General features: G+C 45.4%; 1 protein-coding gene across 1 annotated transcript in view; it reads right to left on the bottom strand.

The window, feature by feature from the left end:
* LOC126471420 (neurogenic locus Notch protein) overlaps positions 1-19,124 on the bottom strand; it is a 381,291-nt gene that overhangs the window by 292,358 nt on the left and 69,809 nt on the right. The window contains exon 2 of the mRNA XM_050099559.1: positions 2,704-2,782. Coding sequence (XP_049955516.1) covers positions 2,704-2,782 — 79 coding nt within the window. The remainder of the gene's footprint in view (positions 1-2,703; positions 2,783-19,124) is intronic.

The following is a 19,124-nucleotide window of genomic DNA, read 5'->3' as shown; positions in this document are numbered from 1 at the left end:
TTTATATGTGGTACCCTAATATGTACACACATCAGCGTTTACTACCTGATGTTTCCTGCGTGGCTGTAACTGCACCACTACGTGGACTACACCCGTCAGTATAGACTAAACGTTCTGCGTCCACACTTCAATATCTGTCCTGGTGTCCCGGGGAGAATAACATTAACGGGTTGTTCTTGGAGGTATTACCCACCCTAAAACAATATCACTTGTTATAGCCAAAATTATTGGTCTGCAAGTAACGTAAATACTGATTTAATTTTGTTCAGTACAGTGTCCTTAGTCAGCAATAGAAATTTCTGCACTTATACCCGTTACCTCTCTCTAAGTATCTAACTGCCCCCTGTCTCCATCCCCAGAAAAAGACCGTGGTGGGAATGGGAGCCAAACCAGTCAATTATTTAAAAACTGATAATTGGATAACACAAAAAATATAGGAATATTATGATTTAATGTCCCATCGGCAACGAGGTTATTTAGAGGCAGAGTGCAAGATCGGATAAGGCGGGACGGGGGAGGTTGACTAAATCGGAAGTGCTATTTCAAAAGGACTGTCCCGGCATTCGTCTAAAGCCATTTTGTGAAACAACGGAAATGAGAGAGAGGGTCTGGTGTTTTTTATTCCCCATCTGCCCGAATGGACATGACGAAATAACTGCAAGGCGGAATCCTTTAGAGCATCTAGATTCGGGAATCAAACTGGCTATCGAATTTTATTTTCTTCTTGTTAGTGTTTAACGTCTTGTCAACGGCATGTTGCAGATGGAGGACATTATCTCAGTAATAAACTAACTTGCTAAAGAAATGGGATGTGGCTTTCCTGAAGGAGCAGCCGCACCATATTCCTTGTGTAACATCATAAAATCACAGAAAGTATAGTGCGGGCTTTGAACCTGCTTCCCCGGGACCCAGCTATTTGCTGCGTAATAATCACTCCTTAAAATACAAGGCAGAACACTGGCTGGTCTCATGTACACGCTGTACTGCATCGTGATCTGATCACCCGTGCAAAGCGTATACAAAAAAATTCTCCACTATATGAAAGTGCTGGAAAATGTGTAAATGTACTGCTGTATATTTTAATGGCAATATTTTTACAATTATACTGAAAAGCAACAGAAAAGTATGCAGTGTTATTATATGTATTGGAACGTCAGGAGTGCATCATACATCTACGGTAATCAGGGAATGCCATTTGCAAACACAAAGGAACATGAAAAGTGTGGGAACTTTAAGTCGGTGGCGATGATGGTGGCTGCTGTGAGTTCAACTCATCAGCCCATCCCGTTAATATGGGCAGATAGGAAAGGCAGGGATGTTGCACGACGTTCGAAGAACACGAGCCGCAACCAGTAAGACGGAAGCCTCGCTATTTCCACAGGACAACGTCCGCAATAGCCTGGCAGTGTACCTACTGAACTTGCGTGGCAACCGCGGATGGGACTGTAGGCAGTAAGTACTCGCTCTCGTCGTGCAACCAATACTATTAAGTTTTTTTTCGTATTGTACCGGGCGTCCTTATATTTAATGTTATTACCAATCACGCCTTAACTGGTCTGAAGTATGCATTGCATTTAGAATGTGTGTGTAAAAAACTGCGACAGCCTCGTTCTTCTACTGAGGCTGGCTGCAATGAGCATTTGACTTCTGTCACAACACACAGTAATCTAAAGAACTTAAAACTCGACTAATCGGGCAGATCGTGCTATTTGATTACCCTAGCCATCCCAAGGCGCCAGTAGCCAGTCACAGAAACGCACAATCATCCGAGGGAACTACTACGTGTTTACGTGTAACACAGAAGTTTGCTGTTTACATAGGAGTGCAGATACGAGCGGACTCAGGAAACTGCGCACTGTGCAGTCATCGCCACTGACGTCGAACACTCCGATGTCCACTGAAGACAATGGCTGTCGGTTTTAAAGCACGCTGCCGCCGTGTACTTCCACGAACTCGCGACCCTGGAATCCTGTCAGTGCTGGTGAAATGTTCTCAGGCGTCTCTCGTGACCTCTACGCCGGAGGGACGTTGAACCCCGACTTCGCTTCCCTGATTTTTCACAAGGCATTATTTGTGTGCCTTACGTAGTGGAAAGCACTCCCTGCGGCGTTATTCCTCACTTTGTCCTTCGGCACGCAACAACTCGCATTCCTACCTTACTTCATTCCAGTTGCACTGTGGTGACGATGTATCGTTACGCGGAATGGGACAAGAGGACCTCCCCTTTTTCGGTTACAGGAAAATCCAACGGAGCTGCAGAATAAGAGTCCAGGAACATGGAAAGACCGCAACAGAGGCCCCTCCACGGTGGCGGACCATTCCCACGCGATAAGCGCGCTTTCGGCCAGACATCTGGAACGCCACGCTGCGCTTCCTTCCCCGCCGGCGATTAAATGGCCTTCACTGGAAGCCAGCACCAGATTACACGGCACAAACAAAGGGGAAAACTCGCTGTACCAGGAAGCAGCGAGTTTGTGCGGCCTCTGCCGTTCCCAAACACCCACCCACCCACCCACCCACCCACCCACACACACACACACACACACACACACACACACACACACACACGATACGCGACCGTTGTTGATCAAACGAAGCAACATATAACTTTAAACATGCTAAAATCAAGCATCACTTTACAACATAACAAGAAAGAAACGCGCAGCAATAACATACACCATGCCGCGCGATCCGATTACTTACTTGCAGTAGGACTCCGCTCTAAGGGCAGTAATGCAGGTACCACCGTTCTTGCATGGGTTTGGTGAGCACGAAACGAATCCTGGAGCACAAAAGAACTGATTCAGTAAACAATAAATAATTGTTTTCGATGCTAACACATACAACCATCACAAAAATATCAGCACAGAATAATAATGTTAACAGTGCGTATGTGGAGAGTTTATAAATGCAATGTAGATGCAAATGTAAGGCGCGAACCAATGTACGAGGAGCGTTGCGCACGAAAGGCCCAACTACGGGCGCCAGTCAATTCAGGAAAATTTTGGAAATTTGTGGTAAGTTCCTATGGGACCAAACTGCCGAGGTCATCGGTCCGTAAGTAACACACTACTTAAACTAACTTACGCCAAGGACAACACAACACCCATTGTCGAGGGAGGACTCGAACCTCCGACGGGTGGGCGAACCGTGGCAAAGCGCCCCAGACCGCACGACTACTCTGCGCGGCGCCAAGTCCGGCAGCTGATAACGTGGATCTACATCGTGAAACACTGTCCGAGTCAGCTACTTCACCAACTTTTTTGTTCTTGTGACATTACACGTTTTCGGCCGTGCTAGCTTACACAGAATGGAAAAGGCTCTTATTGCTCAAGCATAAATAGCAGTCTGCGCGTGTTTCTTTGAAGAAAGCTCACTTTCTACATCCGTGTTTACTTAGCGGTATTTTTTGAGTGGACTCGCCCCCAGGAACGTCTCACACCAGACGAGTGTAACCCCAAACGTTTGCGTGGTAGAGTGATTATGGTGTACGCATACGTGGAGGCTGTCAGCGCGGCAATCGCCGACATAGTGTAACTGAGGCGGAATAAGGAGAACCAGACCGCAATCGCCGAGGCAGATGGAAAACCACCTTAAAAAACCGTCCACAGACTGGCCGACAAACCGGACCTCGACACTAATCCACCGGGCGGTTTCTTGCCGGGCACCGGCACGCCTTCCCGCCCGAAAAGCGGTGTGCGTTTGACCGCACGGCTAAGCGGGCGGGCTTGTAATATGCACAATGACAGGATGAATCGTTATTGCAACGGGGAAATGCTATCCCATAGAAATTAATAAAGCCCCATATGCTATAAAGAGAGTACAGCATGAAAATGTATCTAATACTAATTTCTCTCTTGCCATGTACATCGGTAATGTTAACATCAACAACAATAATGGACAAACGCACGCGGTTAGGAAGGGCCAACCACAACTCCAAGAAGCCTCATCCGGGATTTATTAACCAAGGCTCAAAGAAAGGTGAAATCATTACACTAAAAGGATGTAAAGGACCCTAGGAGGTAGCGGATTATTGCGTAACCACTGAGCATCACCAACAACGTATTCACGGTAAATCTTGTTTGGCAGCTTTCTACAACTGTAGAAGAGGGAGTCTTATCGGGCAATGCTTAACTATTACGATTCCTATTAAGTACCACACGTTCAGTGAAACAATGATCTTAAATGAACGTATCGCGAGACGTTGACTCAGCAGCAGGAAGGGCATGTACTTCTTTGGATAGCCGCGGCAAAGAATCTGCCTTCAGGCTGCTTGTTAGGGCTTCGGGGACACACGATCGAGGAATGCTGTTTTTGTGAGACTAGATCTTTTCATTTCTTCGGCCGCCTCTGACGTCATGAAGTTATAAGAATATCGCCTCGTTTTTTCTGACCGTCGGATACATAATACGCGTTTTATATCTCCATTGCGTACACGTGGTCCGGAACCTTGTGTTTAATGATCTGGTAAGGAAACAGTATACGGTAAAATCACGAATCTTCATAACGAGCAGAAAACTGTGGATATAAGTAAATAGTTCCTGAATGTTATCCAGACGGGCATGAAGGCGTACTGGTTGGTTGGTGTTGAAGGGACCAAACAGCAAGGTCATCAGTCCCTTGTTTCAAATGTGGTACATTCCGATAGTTTGACATCTGAGAAAAGTCAGAACGATAAAAGGGAAAAGGCTAAAAAATGTAAAGGGCAGTCATGTTGTCAATGGTAAAAACAAAATGAGGTAAGTCAGCAAGAGAGCGAACCCAGCGCTATGCTAGAGGCAGGGAATATCCCACCTCTGAAGCAGCAGAGGCAAGGCCACCTGCGACTTAAGAGGTGCAACGGCTAGAATGCAGAAGTGCGTATGGGAAAAGGAGACTAACCAATCCTTAAAAAAATGATAAAAACAGAGTGAAAGGGGAAGAAAAGAGGATCTCGGCCAGGGAGGGGAGTCGGGAATCTCCAAACACGGCCGTACAGGTTGGTAGCATGTGCGATCATATTCGCTGCAACTAAATATCAAGAGTCAATAAAATACACGGCTGTTACAGTTGAGATGTAATTTGCGAGACGCACTCAACATGAGATACCACGGTAGTACAATAACGTTCATGAGGAATTCCCGCAGCACCAACGTTGTATGGTCCCGTGTGTTGTACTGTTGGAATATGCCTTCTGGAGGCAATGCATAAAAAACAGCCGAGGTGGATGCAAGCTATGTCTTTGTTCCTCATGATCCAACTACTCATATAAGCGAGCGAGTGTCGTAATTGATGGTGGCTACACGGAACATTGCATCGTTAGTGTGTGTGGTGTTTTATGCCCACCGAGAACACAAGGTTGTGATGTTAATGTCTCCAGAAGTTTTCAATTAAGGCGTCAGTGCCCCCAAAGAACTGGATTCCCAGATGAATACAAGTTGCAGGTCATTGCAGTCCGGAAGTCCCTTTGACGCCACTGTTGGTGAGATGATGCTGACTGCACGTCAAGAACGTGATACGTAATGGACACTGATGGCGCCGATAACCATTCGCCAAAAGCCTAACAATGGTGCGGACAGACACCAGGTCATGTACCTGCGTTGCCACATATGGACCGATCGTGACTGATAGAGAAGTTAGATCTCCATAAATTTGTCGGTGGATAAGATAATCCACGATATGGTAGGTCTTTAGCCGAGTCGTCGATCACCACAGAACCCGATCTTAGCAGTTACGAACAGTTTGGTCGCCGATGCGCCGGTAACAAAAAAAACCACTCGCTGCTCTCTTGAACGCAGTTAACTGGGTCGGTTGAAGGCTAGAGACATTAAGTATGGTCGCCCTTGTAACTTGGCAGTGACACGTGATGCGGAAGTTACTTTCGTCCTTAAGTTCTACATCTACACAGATACTCCGGAGCTCCACTACACTCGATTCGCAGTTGCAAGGCTTCTATCTGCTATAATCTGTCTGTGAATTTGATAAACATTGTCCCGCGGGATTTTAGGTATAGCGTATCGTAAGTCGAAATGGGAAAACAGCCACATAACGGATGCTGAAAATCCACAGTGTACAACATAGCTTTCCAACAGAATCTTCTAGACTTGCAAGTAAGCGTGTTATACTAACAAATGACGTCTGAATTACACTACATATTGAACATAATATTAAGCGCACAACATAATCTACGTAACATGTAACTATCAAAACAGTAATGGCCATATGGCGAGTGAAATATGCCACTTGCCATCTATAATGACAGTACTTACATAACTTGTTACGTATCATTCTACGTATGTTTCTGACGCTGCAGGCTTGTTGCCGCGCACGCGAAATCGCGTGATCAAGCACTTCCACGATATTTCGCCTCTTTCTCTCCCTCACTGCGATCTACTTGAAGCTGCTGTACGTAAGTCATCCATTAAAATCAGCTTCACTGCAAATGTTCAAAACTCTCAATGATTCGTTCAGTTTTGGGAAGAAGGGTATCGTATATCAGTCTTTCCTAGTACAGAAGACATAAGTCGCAATTGTCAGCTTCAAACACTGAGCCTTTACAGTTGTTACCAACTTCCGATAGCATTTAGAAAAGTAGCTTCTGTAGGCGCATCGTGAGAAACAAACTATATGCACGAAGATCTCGAGTATCTTCCTGTTTGGGAACCAAACTGGTTACGCATACGCTACACGGAAATACAAGCTCCAGTCCTCGTGCCTAATATATGCAACTCTATCGCAGCGGAAAGAATGTTAGAATAGCGACTTGTAGTAACCTATAACTTTTCGGGCACTTGACTGTTCTGGTCACTTTATATGAGTTGCAGTGAGCGATATCCCGTATTTGCTGAGACCAGCTGCAAAAATAAAACAAGAGGTGGCAAATTTTTCAAATACGGTTACTCGGTGGTGCTTTTAACCTAATTGTTGTTATGACTGGTTGTAGGTAACAACTCGGGTGTGCAAAACTTAAAGACGAAAGCAACTTTCGCTTTGTGTGTGGCTGTGAAGTACCACAGTTCGATGAAACTTGAATTACACATAAAAACAACTGCTGCAGAATAATACAGAAGGTACCTCAAATACATGCGCAGTGAGACGAACATAAATGATACTTTTATTCGAAGACAATAACTTCACTGAAGTCACCGTCACTTATAGACATTACAAAAGGCTGGACACGATTGTTAGTAGTGTGTGTTGTCAACGCCTACCCAGAGTTGTTGCGGTAGAGCGTTCGCGCGGTTGACAACCGTTGGAAGATGTTTGAACGTGGTGCAGTAGGCCTCCCCACTAGTGCTCAATGCGATTTACGTTGACCGGAGAGTGTACAGTGTTGAACGATTCGGAGGTCCTACGTCCACGTTCGACAGTGCTGGAGGCGACAGGGGGGAACACGTATATTAATGAATACCTATAACTTCAAAGTAATCCTTTTCTTTGAAAAAGAAGGTCACTTCCGTTCGTGTCATCGCGTATTTCTCTTGTTACCCTGTGTATTGTACTACGCTACAGCAGTTCTTTTTATGTATGGTCACCCTTGTAACTTGGCAATGACGCGTGATGCGGAAGTTACTTTCGTCCTTAAGTTCTACATCTACACAGATACTCCTCACGCCACCTTTCCCGTTCCACTCGCAAAAAGAGCGAGGGAAAAATGACTGTCTATATGCATCCGTATGAGCTCTAATTTCTCGAATCTTATCTTCGTGGTCCTTAAGCGCAATGTATGTTGGCAGCAGTAGAAGCTTTCGGCAGTCAACTTCAAATGCCGATTCTCTAAATTTTCTCAACAGTCTTTCTCGAAAAGAACGTCTTCTTTCCTCCAGAGATTCTCATCTGAGTACCCGAAACATCTCTGTAGCACTTATGTGTTGTTCGAACCTGCCGGTAACAAATCTAGCAGCCCGCCTCTGAATTGTTTCGACGTCTTCTCTCAATCCGACCTGGCACGGATCCCAAAGACTCGTGCAATAATCAAGAATTAGTCAAATGGTTCAAATGGATCTGAGCACTATGGGACTCAACATCTTACGTCATAAGTCCCCTAGAACTTAGAACTACTTAAACCTAACTAACATAAGGACATCACACACACCCATGCCCGAGGCAGGATTCGAACCTGCGACCGTAGCGGTCCCGCGGTTCTGGACTGCAGCGCCAGAACCGCACGGCCACCGCGGCCGGCAAGAATTAGTCGCACCAGCGTCATATATGCGGTCTCCTTTACAGAGACCATTCGCCTTCCCTGCCGCAGTTCTCACAAGAAACAAACCAGTGTTACAAATAGACCCACTTTTCATTTCACAACTTAATTCAGCGATGTGCTATATCCAGCTCAATGTATCACTCCGGCGATGAGTCGTGGGGTCAAATTCTCATTCTGTTCTTGCTTTGGTTATTTGTATGTGTGTGTTACAGAGAAAACAGTCGTGGAAGCTCACTAGACTCGCCGTCTTGCTCACCTGAGCACATTAGATGCTGCAGAGCCACGCAAATGAAGATGCGTGGAGCGGTTGTGAGGCGCACAACTTTTCCGCTGAACGGTACAACCTGAGGAGACGGCTCAAGTAGCACCTCAGCATCGGCGGTTGCTTACTGTGCGGCGTGGCGGACGCCTGCATTTCATCTTAGCACATAAATATAACTGCAGAATTGGCGCTTTCGTGTCTGCACATTAGCAAAGCTAGGCCACGACATCCGGCCACAGATTCCAGAACCGGATCCACGAACTCGTCAGCTACGTACAGAGCAACGACTGACAATGCCAGAGAAACAAATGAGGGAAACGCAACACATACTTACGTAATTAAAACTGTGTAACACAATGGAATTCCTAGAAATAAAATTTGTCTCCGTTGTTTAATAGCCGGAGGTCGGTCCGAATACCTCGTACTCGTCGAAAAATCGTTATTAAATTTACTGCCCCCTTACATCGATTTTTCTCATAAATTAGTGACAAATTTACAGTTTCCCACCAATCTTTTATGAGCAGTTATGCGTCGTGTCACTCACACAGTCCTTTTTCGGTTTTAAAAACTGCGAAAGAGGACATACTAGGTCACTTCGTACGAATGCCGCTTTGGTTCCTCCAACATGGCCACGGTATCTAGTGACCTAGACGTCAGTGGGTATTTTACTTTAACCTTCGTTGGTTTGTAAGAAGTATTCAGGTAACCCCGGAGTCATTCCACTATTTCCAGCACACAAAATTGTTACTTTGTCAACTCTTTTTGCTTTCGAAGTAAAAACTCCGTCAACAGATGGCACATATCCTACATTTGCGAGGGCCAAATGGCTCAGATAAGCGAGTTAAACTACTTGCCCAATGAAGAAATGAAAAATGTTCTACCAGAAACCGATTGATCTCGAAGATTTGTCGAAGGTGCGCAGATAGGAGGTACTTTTTTCTCACGACGTGTTGGTAATATCGAAAGCTGAATGCACGTTATTTCTCCTTCTGAATTTGCAAAACCACGGTACTGTCAGTAGCGGACTAACATTGTGCAACATCCGCAATTTGCGACAAGAACGGCAACCGATACATTTCCAAATTAGGGGTAATTTCTAAATTATCCCACCCCCATGTTAATTACGCGACATATATGAGTGAAGACGTAACACGTAAGTCGACTGGTACTGGACCGTTCGCATTTGGAAATGTAAAAGTAATGCTATTCGGGTTCCACAACAGCGTTTTGCTAACCATTTCTGCGACGCTATCGTATTGGCTAATCAGACCCGTGACGATTCGCGCAGCTTTCCTTCCCTCCGCTAACCCTTACTCAGACTGAATAGCAATCCCAACATTGAGTCCGACGAGGGGGCCTAGTTGAGGGATGAATGACATCTCCTTACAATTCATTTAAAGGCACCACGTGCACTCGTCGTCATCGATTTCGTTCAGGTTTATGGTATACGAAGGGTTTGGCCATAAATGAAAGTGACGAAAGCGGGAGCTCCAGATGGCCAAGTGTTTAGAAAAAATAACTTTTATGGATCGGGTCGGGCGAGGCATGCGCCATTTATGTTTGCGTAGTCTCGAGGCAGCGCTTGGCGCAGCGGGAGTACAGAACGGTAATCAAACGGTCGTGGGGTCGAATTTATGCGGGAACCTTTCTGTTTTTCTTTTCCACTTTTGTTTTACTTACACTGCAACTTAACAGAAATCATGCTCAATACACTGTAGTCATTAATACTTTCATAATGGGCACGACAAGGAAACGCGAAGGATGATATGGGAATGAAAATAATTTTCCAGGAGAGGATTATATGGCGCACACAAGAACTTCGAACATAAAGTAGTAACATATCGTAAAAAGACGGAGCTGTAATTTTCTCGGCATCTTGCACGCGTTATAACAACCTAGTTTTCCGTTCATAAAAGGGTCTTTCTCATCGCACGCAGTTTTGCAACAAACCAGCGTATCATTTCGCCACATACTGACGAAGATAATTGCTGATGTACAATGGAATGTATTTTTATGTAGTCTTCTCGGAATGTGATTTCTTTTTCTCTCTCAGAGAGACAAAGTAGCTCTGAACCATTTTCATCAGATTCATTGCCTAACGCTACGAGCAAACGTCGCAGCATTGCACTTTAATAATGCACGATGACAACCCATCTTGGAAAATCTTGTCGTCTAATTGTGGATTGGTTTGCGCTCCTCGCGAGCCAGTTAACAGAAGAAACTGTTTCTCCAGCACGTAGGGCTTCATCACGTCAGTCTAAAAGTGTTTGTACAAGAGTGTTGTACTTGTCCCAGATTTTGATAAAGTAATAACATTCCCATACTTTATAACGTACTCATTGACTGTTTTTTGAGAAATCGGTTCAACAGAGCCAGTACTGTCTCTTGTACGCATAGATAGACTTTTGGAATAATTTTCCAGAATGGGTTGCAGTATATTGGGCTGCATACGAGTCGGTCACTATTGTCACGAGAATATTTTTGCCCATCGATAGTAGAGTGTTCGGAGTGTAAGTCGACTGATACTGGCAAACTGCAAAGAGGACATACGAACTTACATCTTTTATAACACACGGCGTTAGGAAGAGTATTTCGAGTGACGCCGACGAATGAGAATTTCTATTTCGAGTGACGCCGACGAATGAGAATTTCGGCTTTCCGGGCACTAATTACAGTCCCTTCTTGGAAAGTAATTTCCAGAGTCCTCGTGGGCGCTTTAAGTAAAATCCCCCCTTGGAAATTTGTGACTCCAAATTTTACTTTCTTTCCTTTTAAAGCCTTTCGTGAAAATATATCACAAGCCTTATAGCGGTTCATTTACAGTGCAACTAACGTGAAAATGCAAGAAAGCTTCCACGTCGGAACTATCCCACGACCCTCTGATTGCAGTTCCGTACTTTTTCAATGCGCCAACCGCTATCTAGAAACTACGCTAACATAAATGGTTCATGTATCGCCGAAACGCATTAAAAAGACTGCTTTTTATAAGCGCTCGGCTATCTAGGAGCTCACACTTTTGTCACTTCCATTTCTCGCCCTAGGCAAAAACCCACGCGACTGGAAAAAAAACGCAGGTTACTCCTTTATAAAACAAAGGTAAAAGAACACATCCACAAAAATAAGGGCCAAAATCACTAACAAGGGTTTGTTGTAGAATCCTTGAACACATTCTCAGTTCGAATATAATAAGTTTTCTTGGGACCGAGAAGCTTATATCCTCGAATCAGCATAGTTTTTGAAAGCATCGATTGTGCGAAACTTAGGTTGTCCTTTTCTCATATGATGTACCGCGAATTATCGATGAAGGTCAACAAGCAGAGTCCATACTTCTAGATTTCAGGAAAGCGTTTCACAGAGTGCCCCACTGCAGGCTGTTAAAGAAGGCGAGCATAAGAAATATGTTCACAGACACATTAGTGGCTCGAAGGCTTCTTAAGTAATAGAACCCAGTATGTTGTCGACGATGGCTGTTCGAAGGCAAGGATATCGTCAGGAGTGCCGCAGGGAAGTGTGATAGGAATTTGTCGGGCAGGATAGGCAGCAATCTGCTGCTGCTGCTGCTGTGTACGGGAAGATGTCGAAGATGAGTTATTGTTGGATGATACAGGCTGACTTAGACGAAGTTAATGCGGATGAGTAGGAAGAACAATCCCGTAATGTGCCGATATAGTTTATCAGTGGTGTCCTGCTTGACACAGTCAGGTCGTTTAAATATCTGAGCGTAATGTTGCAAAGCGATACGAAATGGAACGAGCATCTAAGGATTGTGGTAGGAAAGACGAATGGTCGACTTCGGTTTATTGGGAGAATTCTAGGGAAGTACGGTTCATCTGTAAAGGAAACTGCATGCAGGGCGCTAGTGCGACCTATTCTTGAGTAATGCTCGTGTTTGGGATCCGTACCAGTTCGGATTAAAGGAAGACACCGAAGCATTTCATAGACGGGCTGTTAGGTTTGTTACCGTCGGGTTGGAACAACACGCAAGTGTTACGGAGACGTTTTGGGAACTCAAATGGGAACCCGCAGAGGGCATACGGAGGCATATAGATCGTCGTTTTTCCCTCGTTCTATTTGCGAGTGGAAAAGGAAAGAGAATTACTAGTAGTGGTACGGGGTGCCGCCCGCCACGCGCTGTACAGTTCTTGCGGAGCACGGATGTAGCTGTAGATAGCCGAGCCCTTAATATATCAAATTTGGAAGACATCGGCGACAAGGAGTAAGCGCCGTCTCCTCGCAAGTTCAACATTAACTGTCTTGCCGCAACACGAGTGATGGAACCGTTCCCGTTTAATCGGTCCGGATAGGGAACCCACGATGTTCGACGGTTGCGACTGACTCCTCGGCGATGATGTAATAGGTCAGGAGTCCACTACACGCAGCAAGCGGCTACACGGGTAGCAGGGGTTGTGTGGCGTGGGCTGGGCGGTTTTTGAGGTTAGATGGCCTTGGGCAAGTACAGAAAGGGCAACAGCCTCAACGGGTGCGGGGCAAAGTCAGGACATGCGGGGACCAAGCAGCAATCGGTATTGTAATTGTCAACTGTCGAAGCTGCGTTGGTAAAGTACCAGAACTTCAAGCGCTGATAGAAAGCACCGAAGCTGAAATCGTTATAGGTACAGAAAGCTGGCATAAGGCAGAGATAAATTCTGCCGAAATTTTTACAAAGGTACAGACGGTGTTTAGAAAGGATAGATTGCATGCAACCGGTGGTGGAGTGTTCGTCGCTGTTAGTAGTAGTTTATCCTGTAGTGAAGTAGAAGTGGATAGTTCCTGTGAATTATTTTGGGTGGAGGTTACACTCAACAACCGAGCTAGGTTAATAATTGGCTCCTTTTACCGACCTCCCGACTCAGCAGCATTAGTGGCAGAACAACTGAGAGAAAATTTGGAATACATTTCACATAAATTTTCTCAGCATGTTACAGTCTTAGGTGGAGATTTCAATTTACCAGATATAGACTGGGACACTCAGATGTTTAGGACGGGTGGTAGGGACAGAGCATCGAGTGACATTATACTGAGAGCACTATCCGAAAATTACCTCGAGCAATTAAACAGAGAACCGACTCGTGGAGATAACATCTTGGACCTACTGATAACAAACAGACCCGAACTTTTCGACTCTTTAAGTGCAGAACAGGGAATCAGTGATAATAAGGCCGTTGCAGCATCTCTGAATATGGAAGTTAATAGGAATATAAAAAAAGGGAGGAAGGTTTATCTGTTTAGCAGGAGTAATAGAAGGCAGATTTCAGACTACCTAACAGATCAAAACGAAAATTTCTGTTCAGACACTGACAATGTTGAGTGTTTACGGAAAAAGTTCAAGGCAATCGCAAAATGCGTTTTAGACAGGTACGTGCCGAGTAAAACTGTGAGGTACGGGAAAAACCCACCGTGGTACAACAACAAAGTTAGGAAACTACTGCGAAAGCAAAGAGAGCTTAACTCCAAGTTTAAACGCAGCCAAAACCTCTCAGACAAACAGAAGCTAAACGATGTCAAAGTTAGCGTAAGGGGGGCTATGCGTGAAGCGTTCAGTGAATTCGAAAGTAAAATTCTATGTACCGACTTGACAGAAAATCCTAGGAAGTTCTGGTCTTACGTTAAATCAGAAAGTGGCTCGAAACAGCACATCCAGACACTCCGGGATGATGATGGCATTGAAACAGAGGATGACACGCGTAAAGCCGAAATACTAAACACCTTTTTCCAAAGCTGTTTCACAGAGGAAGACCGCACTGCAGTTCCTTCTCTAAATCCTCGCACAAACGAAAAAATGGCTGACATCGAAATAAGTGTCCAAGGAATAGAAAAGCAACTGGAATCACTCAATAGAGGAAAGTCCACTGGACCTGACGGGATACCAATTCGATTCTACACAGAGTACGCGAAAGAACTTGCCCCCCTTCTAACAGCCGTGTACCGCAAGTCTCTAGAGGAACGGAGGGTTCCAAATGATTGGAAAAGAGCACAGGTAGTCCCAGTCTTCAAGAAGGGTCGTCGAGCAGATGCGCAAAACTATAGACCTATATCTCTGACGTCGATCTGTTGTAGAATTTTAGAACATGTTTTTTGCTCGAGTATCATGTCGTTTTTGGAAACCCAGAATCTACTATGTAGGAATCAACATGGATTCCGGAAACAGCGATCGTGTGAGATCCAACTCTCTTTATTTGTTCATGAGACCCAGAAAATATTAGATACAGGCTCCCAGGTAGATGCTATTTTTCTTGACTTCCGGAAGGAGTTCGATACAGTTCCGCACTGTCGCCTGATAAAGAAAGTAAGATCCTACGGAATATCAGACCAGCTGTGTGGCTGGATTGAAGAGTTTTTAGCAAACAGAACACAGCATGTCGTTATCAATGGAGAGACGTCTACAGACAAAGTAACCTCTGGCGTGCCACAGGGGAGTGTTATGGGACCATTGCTTTTCATAATATATATAAATGACCTAGTAGATAGTGTCGGAAGTTCCCTGCGGCTTTTCGCGGATGATGCTGTAGAATACAGAGAAGGTGCAGCATTAGAAAATTGTAGCGAAATGCAGGAAGATCTGCAGCGGATAGGCACTTGGTGGAGGTAGTGGCAACTGTCCCTTAACATAGACAAATGTAATGTATTGCGAATACATAGAAAGAAGGATCCTTTATTGTATGATTATATGATAGCGGAACAAACACTGGTAGCAGTTACTTCTGTAAAATATCTGGGAGTATGCGTGCCGAACGATTTGAAGTGGAATGATCATATAAAATTAATTGTTGGTAAGGCGGGTACCAGGTTGAGATTCATTGGGAGAGTCCTTAGAAAATGTAGTCCATCAACAAAGGAGGTGACTTACAAAACACTCGTTCGACCTATACTTGAGTATTGCTCATCAGTGTGGGATCCGTACCAGATCGGGTTGACGGAGGAGATAGAGAAGATCCAAAGAAGAGCGGCGCGGTCCGTCACAGGGTTATTTGGTAACCGTGATAGCGTTACGGAGATGTTTAATAAACTCAAGTGGCAGACTCTGCAAGAGAGGCGCTCTGCATCGCGGTGTAGCTTGCTCGCCAGGTTTCGAGAGGGTGCGTTTCTGGATGAGGTATCGAATATATTGCTTCCCCCTACTTATACCTCCCGAGGAGATCACGAATGTAAAATCAGAGAGATTAGAGCGCGCACGGAGGCTTTCAGACAGTCGTTCTTCCCGCGAACCATACGCGACTGGAACAGGAAAGGGAGGTAATGACAGTGGCACGTAAAGTGCCCTCCGCCACACACCGTTGGGTGGCTTGCGGAGTATAAATGTAGATGTAGATGTAGAACAACATCCCTTCTTTTCGCTGCATACACCAAAAAGAATAATTTTTTAGCATTAAATACAAATTTTAAGTGTGTATATGCTCGCTCTTGGAGGTATAATAATAATAATAATAATCATCATCATCATCATCACCTGTGACTAGTCCATAACATAAATTAGGGCTTCTTTGACAATAATATTTTGGGCGAAAAATTGTCATTGTAGGATATGCAACAGGTCATTTTGTATGTATTTTGAATGTGACACACCATTGGAGTTCTAATAAGTGTAATTAACTACTGCGTAACTTATATATCGAGGCTTCCTTTGATGGTTGAATTCCGTTGGCTACGCAGAGCCCCTCAGAAGAGAGTATTTCATTTATTGGATAAACCGCAGCTCGTGCTCTGGAGGCAACTCCCCACTGCGAGTGTGAGCGAGAGCTGTGTTGGCAGTGAGTGCGACCGCAGACGGCGGGAACACAGAGGCGGTCGCCACAAAGGCGTTTCGCGGAACTGGCCGTGCAAGTCGGGCCTGGAGTTCTGTGCGGGGACCGCGGTGGACGGTCGCGGCCGCGGTTGGCTTAACGCCGGCCGAGCCTGAAGTGTCCATACACACGCCGCTTCCCCTTCCGACAGAGTCACGCTTCGTTCAGCTCCCTCCCGCACCTCACTGCTTCTGGTTACGCCGACTTCTTTTCAGACGCACGTCGAAACCTCGACTCGCTGTTTCCGACAAACACGCCGTGTCTGCATCTGGAAGACGCGACTGCCCACTTCCACAACACTACAGGTCGCTTCAAAACGATTCGTCCGATTTCGCAAGACTATATACTTTACCCGAATAAAGACACAAAATTGGTGTGAATTTTAACTTACACGTCGGAACTGGTTCGTGTGGTTGTCGGCAGGTTCTCCTTGCGTTGCTAACTCGTTCGTTCATTAGCCAGTGCGCGACGAGTCGAGGTGGCAGTAACTCGACAACGAAATTTGTTTTCCATTCTCTGTTCAAATAACGGGTGCAATTCAGTAACAGCTGTGCGGCCCGATTTTGGTTGGAATACTGTACTGCACCTGGAGTGTAAGGCACCATTGGCGTCTAATATTGTACGATGCGAATTTTTTGTCAGGTTTGTGTACCACTCTGTCGACGTGTCTCTACACATATTCGCCAAGAGTCTGCAACGACTTCGATTATCGCCTGGATGTTGATTGCTCGTCCGTTGGGGGGGGGGGGGGGGGGGGCAGATAGAACATTTGTGAAAGGTCAATGAAAAGTTAAATCCTGAGGTGACAAAAGTCACGGAATAGCGAAACCCACATATAGACGGCGGTGGTATTGCGCACGCGAGGTTCAAAATGGCTCTGAGCACTATGGGACTCAACTGCTGAGGTCATTAGTCCCCTAGAACTTAGAACTAGTTAAACCTAACTAACCTAAGGACATCACAAACATCCATGCCCGAGGCAGGATTCGAACCTGCGACCGTAGCGGTCTTGCGGTTCCAGACTGCAGCGCCTTGAACCGCACGGCCACTTCGGCCGGCTGCACGCGAGGTATAAAACGGCAGCGCATTGGCGGAGCTGGAGCTGTCATATGTACTCAGGTGATTCGTACGAAAAAGTTTCCGACGTCATTATGGCCGCACGGCGGGAATGAACAGGCTTTGAACGCAGAATGCTAGATGCATGGGGCATTCCATTTCGGAAATCGTTCGGGAATTCAATATTCCAAGATTCACAGTGTCAATAGTGCGCCGCGAGTACCAAATTCCGGGCATTACCTCTCACCACGGACAATGCAGTGGACGACGGCCTTCGCGTAAAGACCGAGAGAAGCGGCGTTTGCAAGCAGTTGTCGGTGCTAACAGACAAGCAACACTACGTGAAATAACCGCAGAAATCAATGTGGGACGTACGACAAACGTATCCGTTAGGACACTGCGGCGAAATTTGGCGTTAATGGGCGATGGCAGAAGACGACCGAAGCGAGTGCCATTGCTAACAGCACGGCAGCTACTCTCCTGGGCTCGCTACCAAGTCGACTGGAAGACCGTGGCCTGGTCACAAGAGTCCCGGTTTCAGATGGTAAGAGCTGACGGTAGGGTGCCAGTGTAGTGCAGACTCGACGAAGCCAACACCAGGGCACTATGCAAGCCGGTGGTGGCTCCATAATGGTGTGGGCCGTGTTCAAATGAAATGGAGTGGGTCCTCTAGTTCAAAAGAACCAACTGAGGCCATCTGCAGCCATACTTGGACTTCATGTTCCCGAACACAAATGGAATTTTTATGGATGACAATGCGCCATGCCACCGTGCCACAATTGTTCGCGACTGGTTTGAAGTACAGTCTGGGTAATTCGAGCGAATGCTTCGGCAACCCAGATGGCCCGACACGAATCCCACTGAGCATTTATGGGAGATAATCGACAGGTCAGTTCGAGTACAAAACCCTCCATCGGCAACACTTTCGCAATTATGTACGGCTCAATATTTCAGCAAGGGACTTCCAACTACTCGAGTCCAGGCCACGTCCGGCTGCTGCACTACACCGGGCAAAAGGAGGTATAACACCGTGTTAGGAGGTTTGCCACCTCACTGTATAAAGTGTACCAAGGTTATATGTGCAAGCACGTAGAAAATCGTTAAGAGCGGATGGTTCTTTTACTGTTCAAAAGTGTACTCCCGCACCTAAGTTAAAATGAACTGCATGTTCGTATCTTTATTCATTTAAAAGCGACAGTCCTGTAAAATCACATGAGACTTTTAAAAACACATTTATACACTCACCCTTACTTCGTATACGTTTTCTTTCCTTGCTTTAAATATTTTCGAAAAACATTAGAAAAACTGGTTTCAAACTTACTGAGCGAGGTGGCAAAATGTTTAAGGACTCGTATTCAAGAGAACCACATTTAAAATCGTCGTCCAGCCGGGTTGATTTCGGTTTCCAGTGGTTCCTCTAAATGTTTTAAGGTCAGTTGTGGGATGATTCCGTCCAAAGTGCATCGCCGAATTCCTTGTCGTCCGATCTGTCTATAGCCACCTCTACATCACATGTAACCAATTTCTTCCTTCCTTCCTTACTTCTTTATTGACCTTTTTAAATTGCAATAAATTATTCTCCAATCATAAACCTCTCTACATGTGTAAATAGACTGAAGTCAGTGGGCGATAAATCTAGTAAATAGGATGAATATTCCAACAACTGTACTTCACATTCGTTTTCCCATTGCCAAAGCGCAAGAGATATTGTTCAGAGCACTGTTGTTTTTTTCCCTTGCAGAAGCCATTAATCATCTACGTTTGAATCCAGTTCGTTCAAAAGACTTACCACGTATATATCAGTTATTATTTTGGCACTGAAAAAGGAATTAACGAGAAG

Source organism: Schistocerca serialis, chromosome 3 (genome assembly GCF_023864345.2).
Source record: "Schistocerca serialis cubense isolate TAMUIC-IGC-003099 chromosome 3, iqSchSeri2.2, whole genome shotgun sequence".
NCBI lineage: Eukaryota > Metazoa > Arthropoda > Insecta > Orthoptera > Acrididae > Schistocerca > Schistocerca serialis.
The sequence above is the reverse complement of the archived record's forward strand: the minus strand, read 5'-3'. Positions and strand labels throughout refer to the sequence as shown.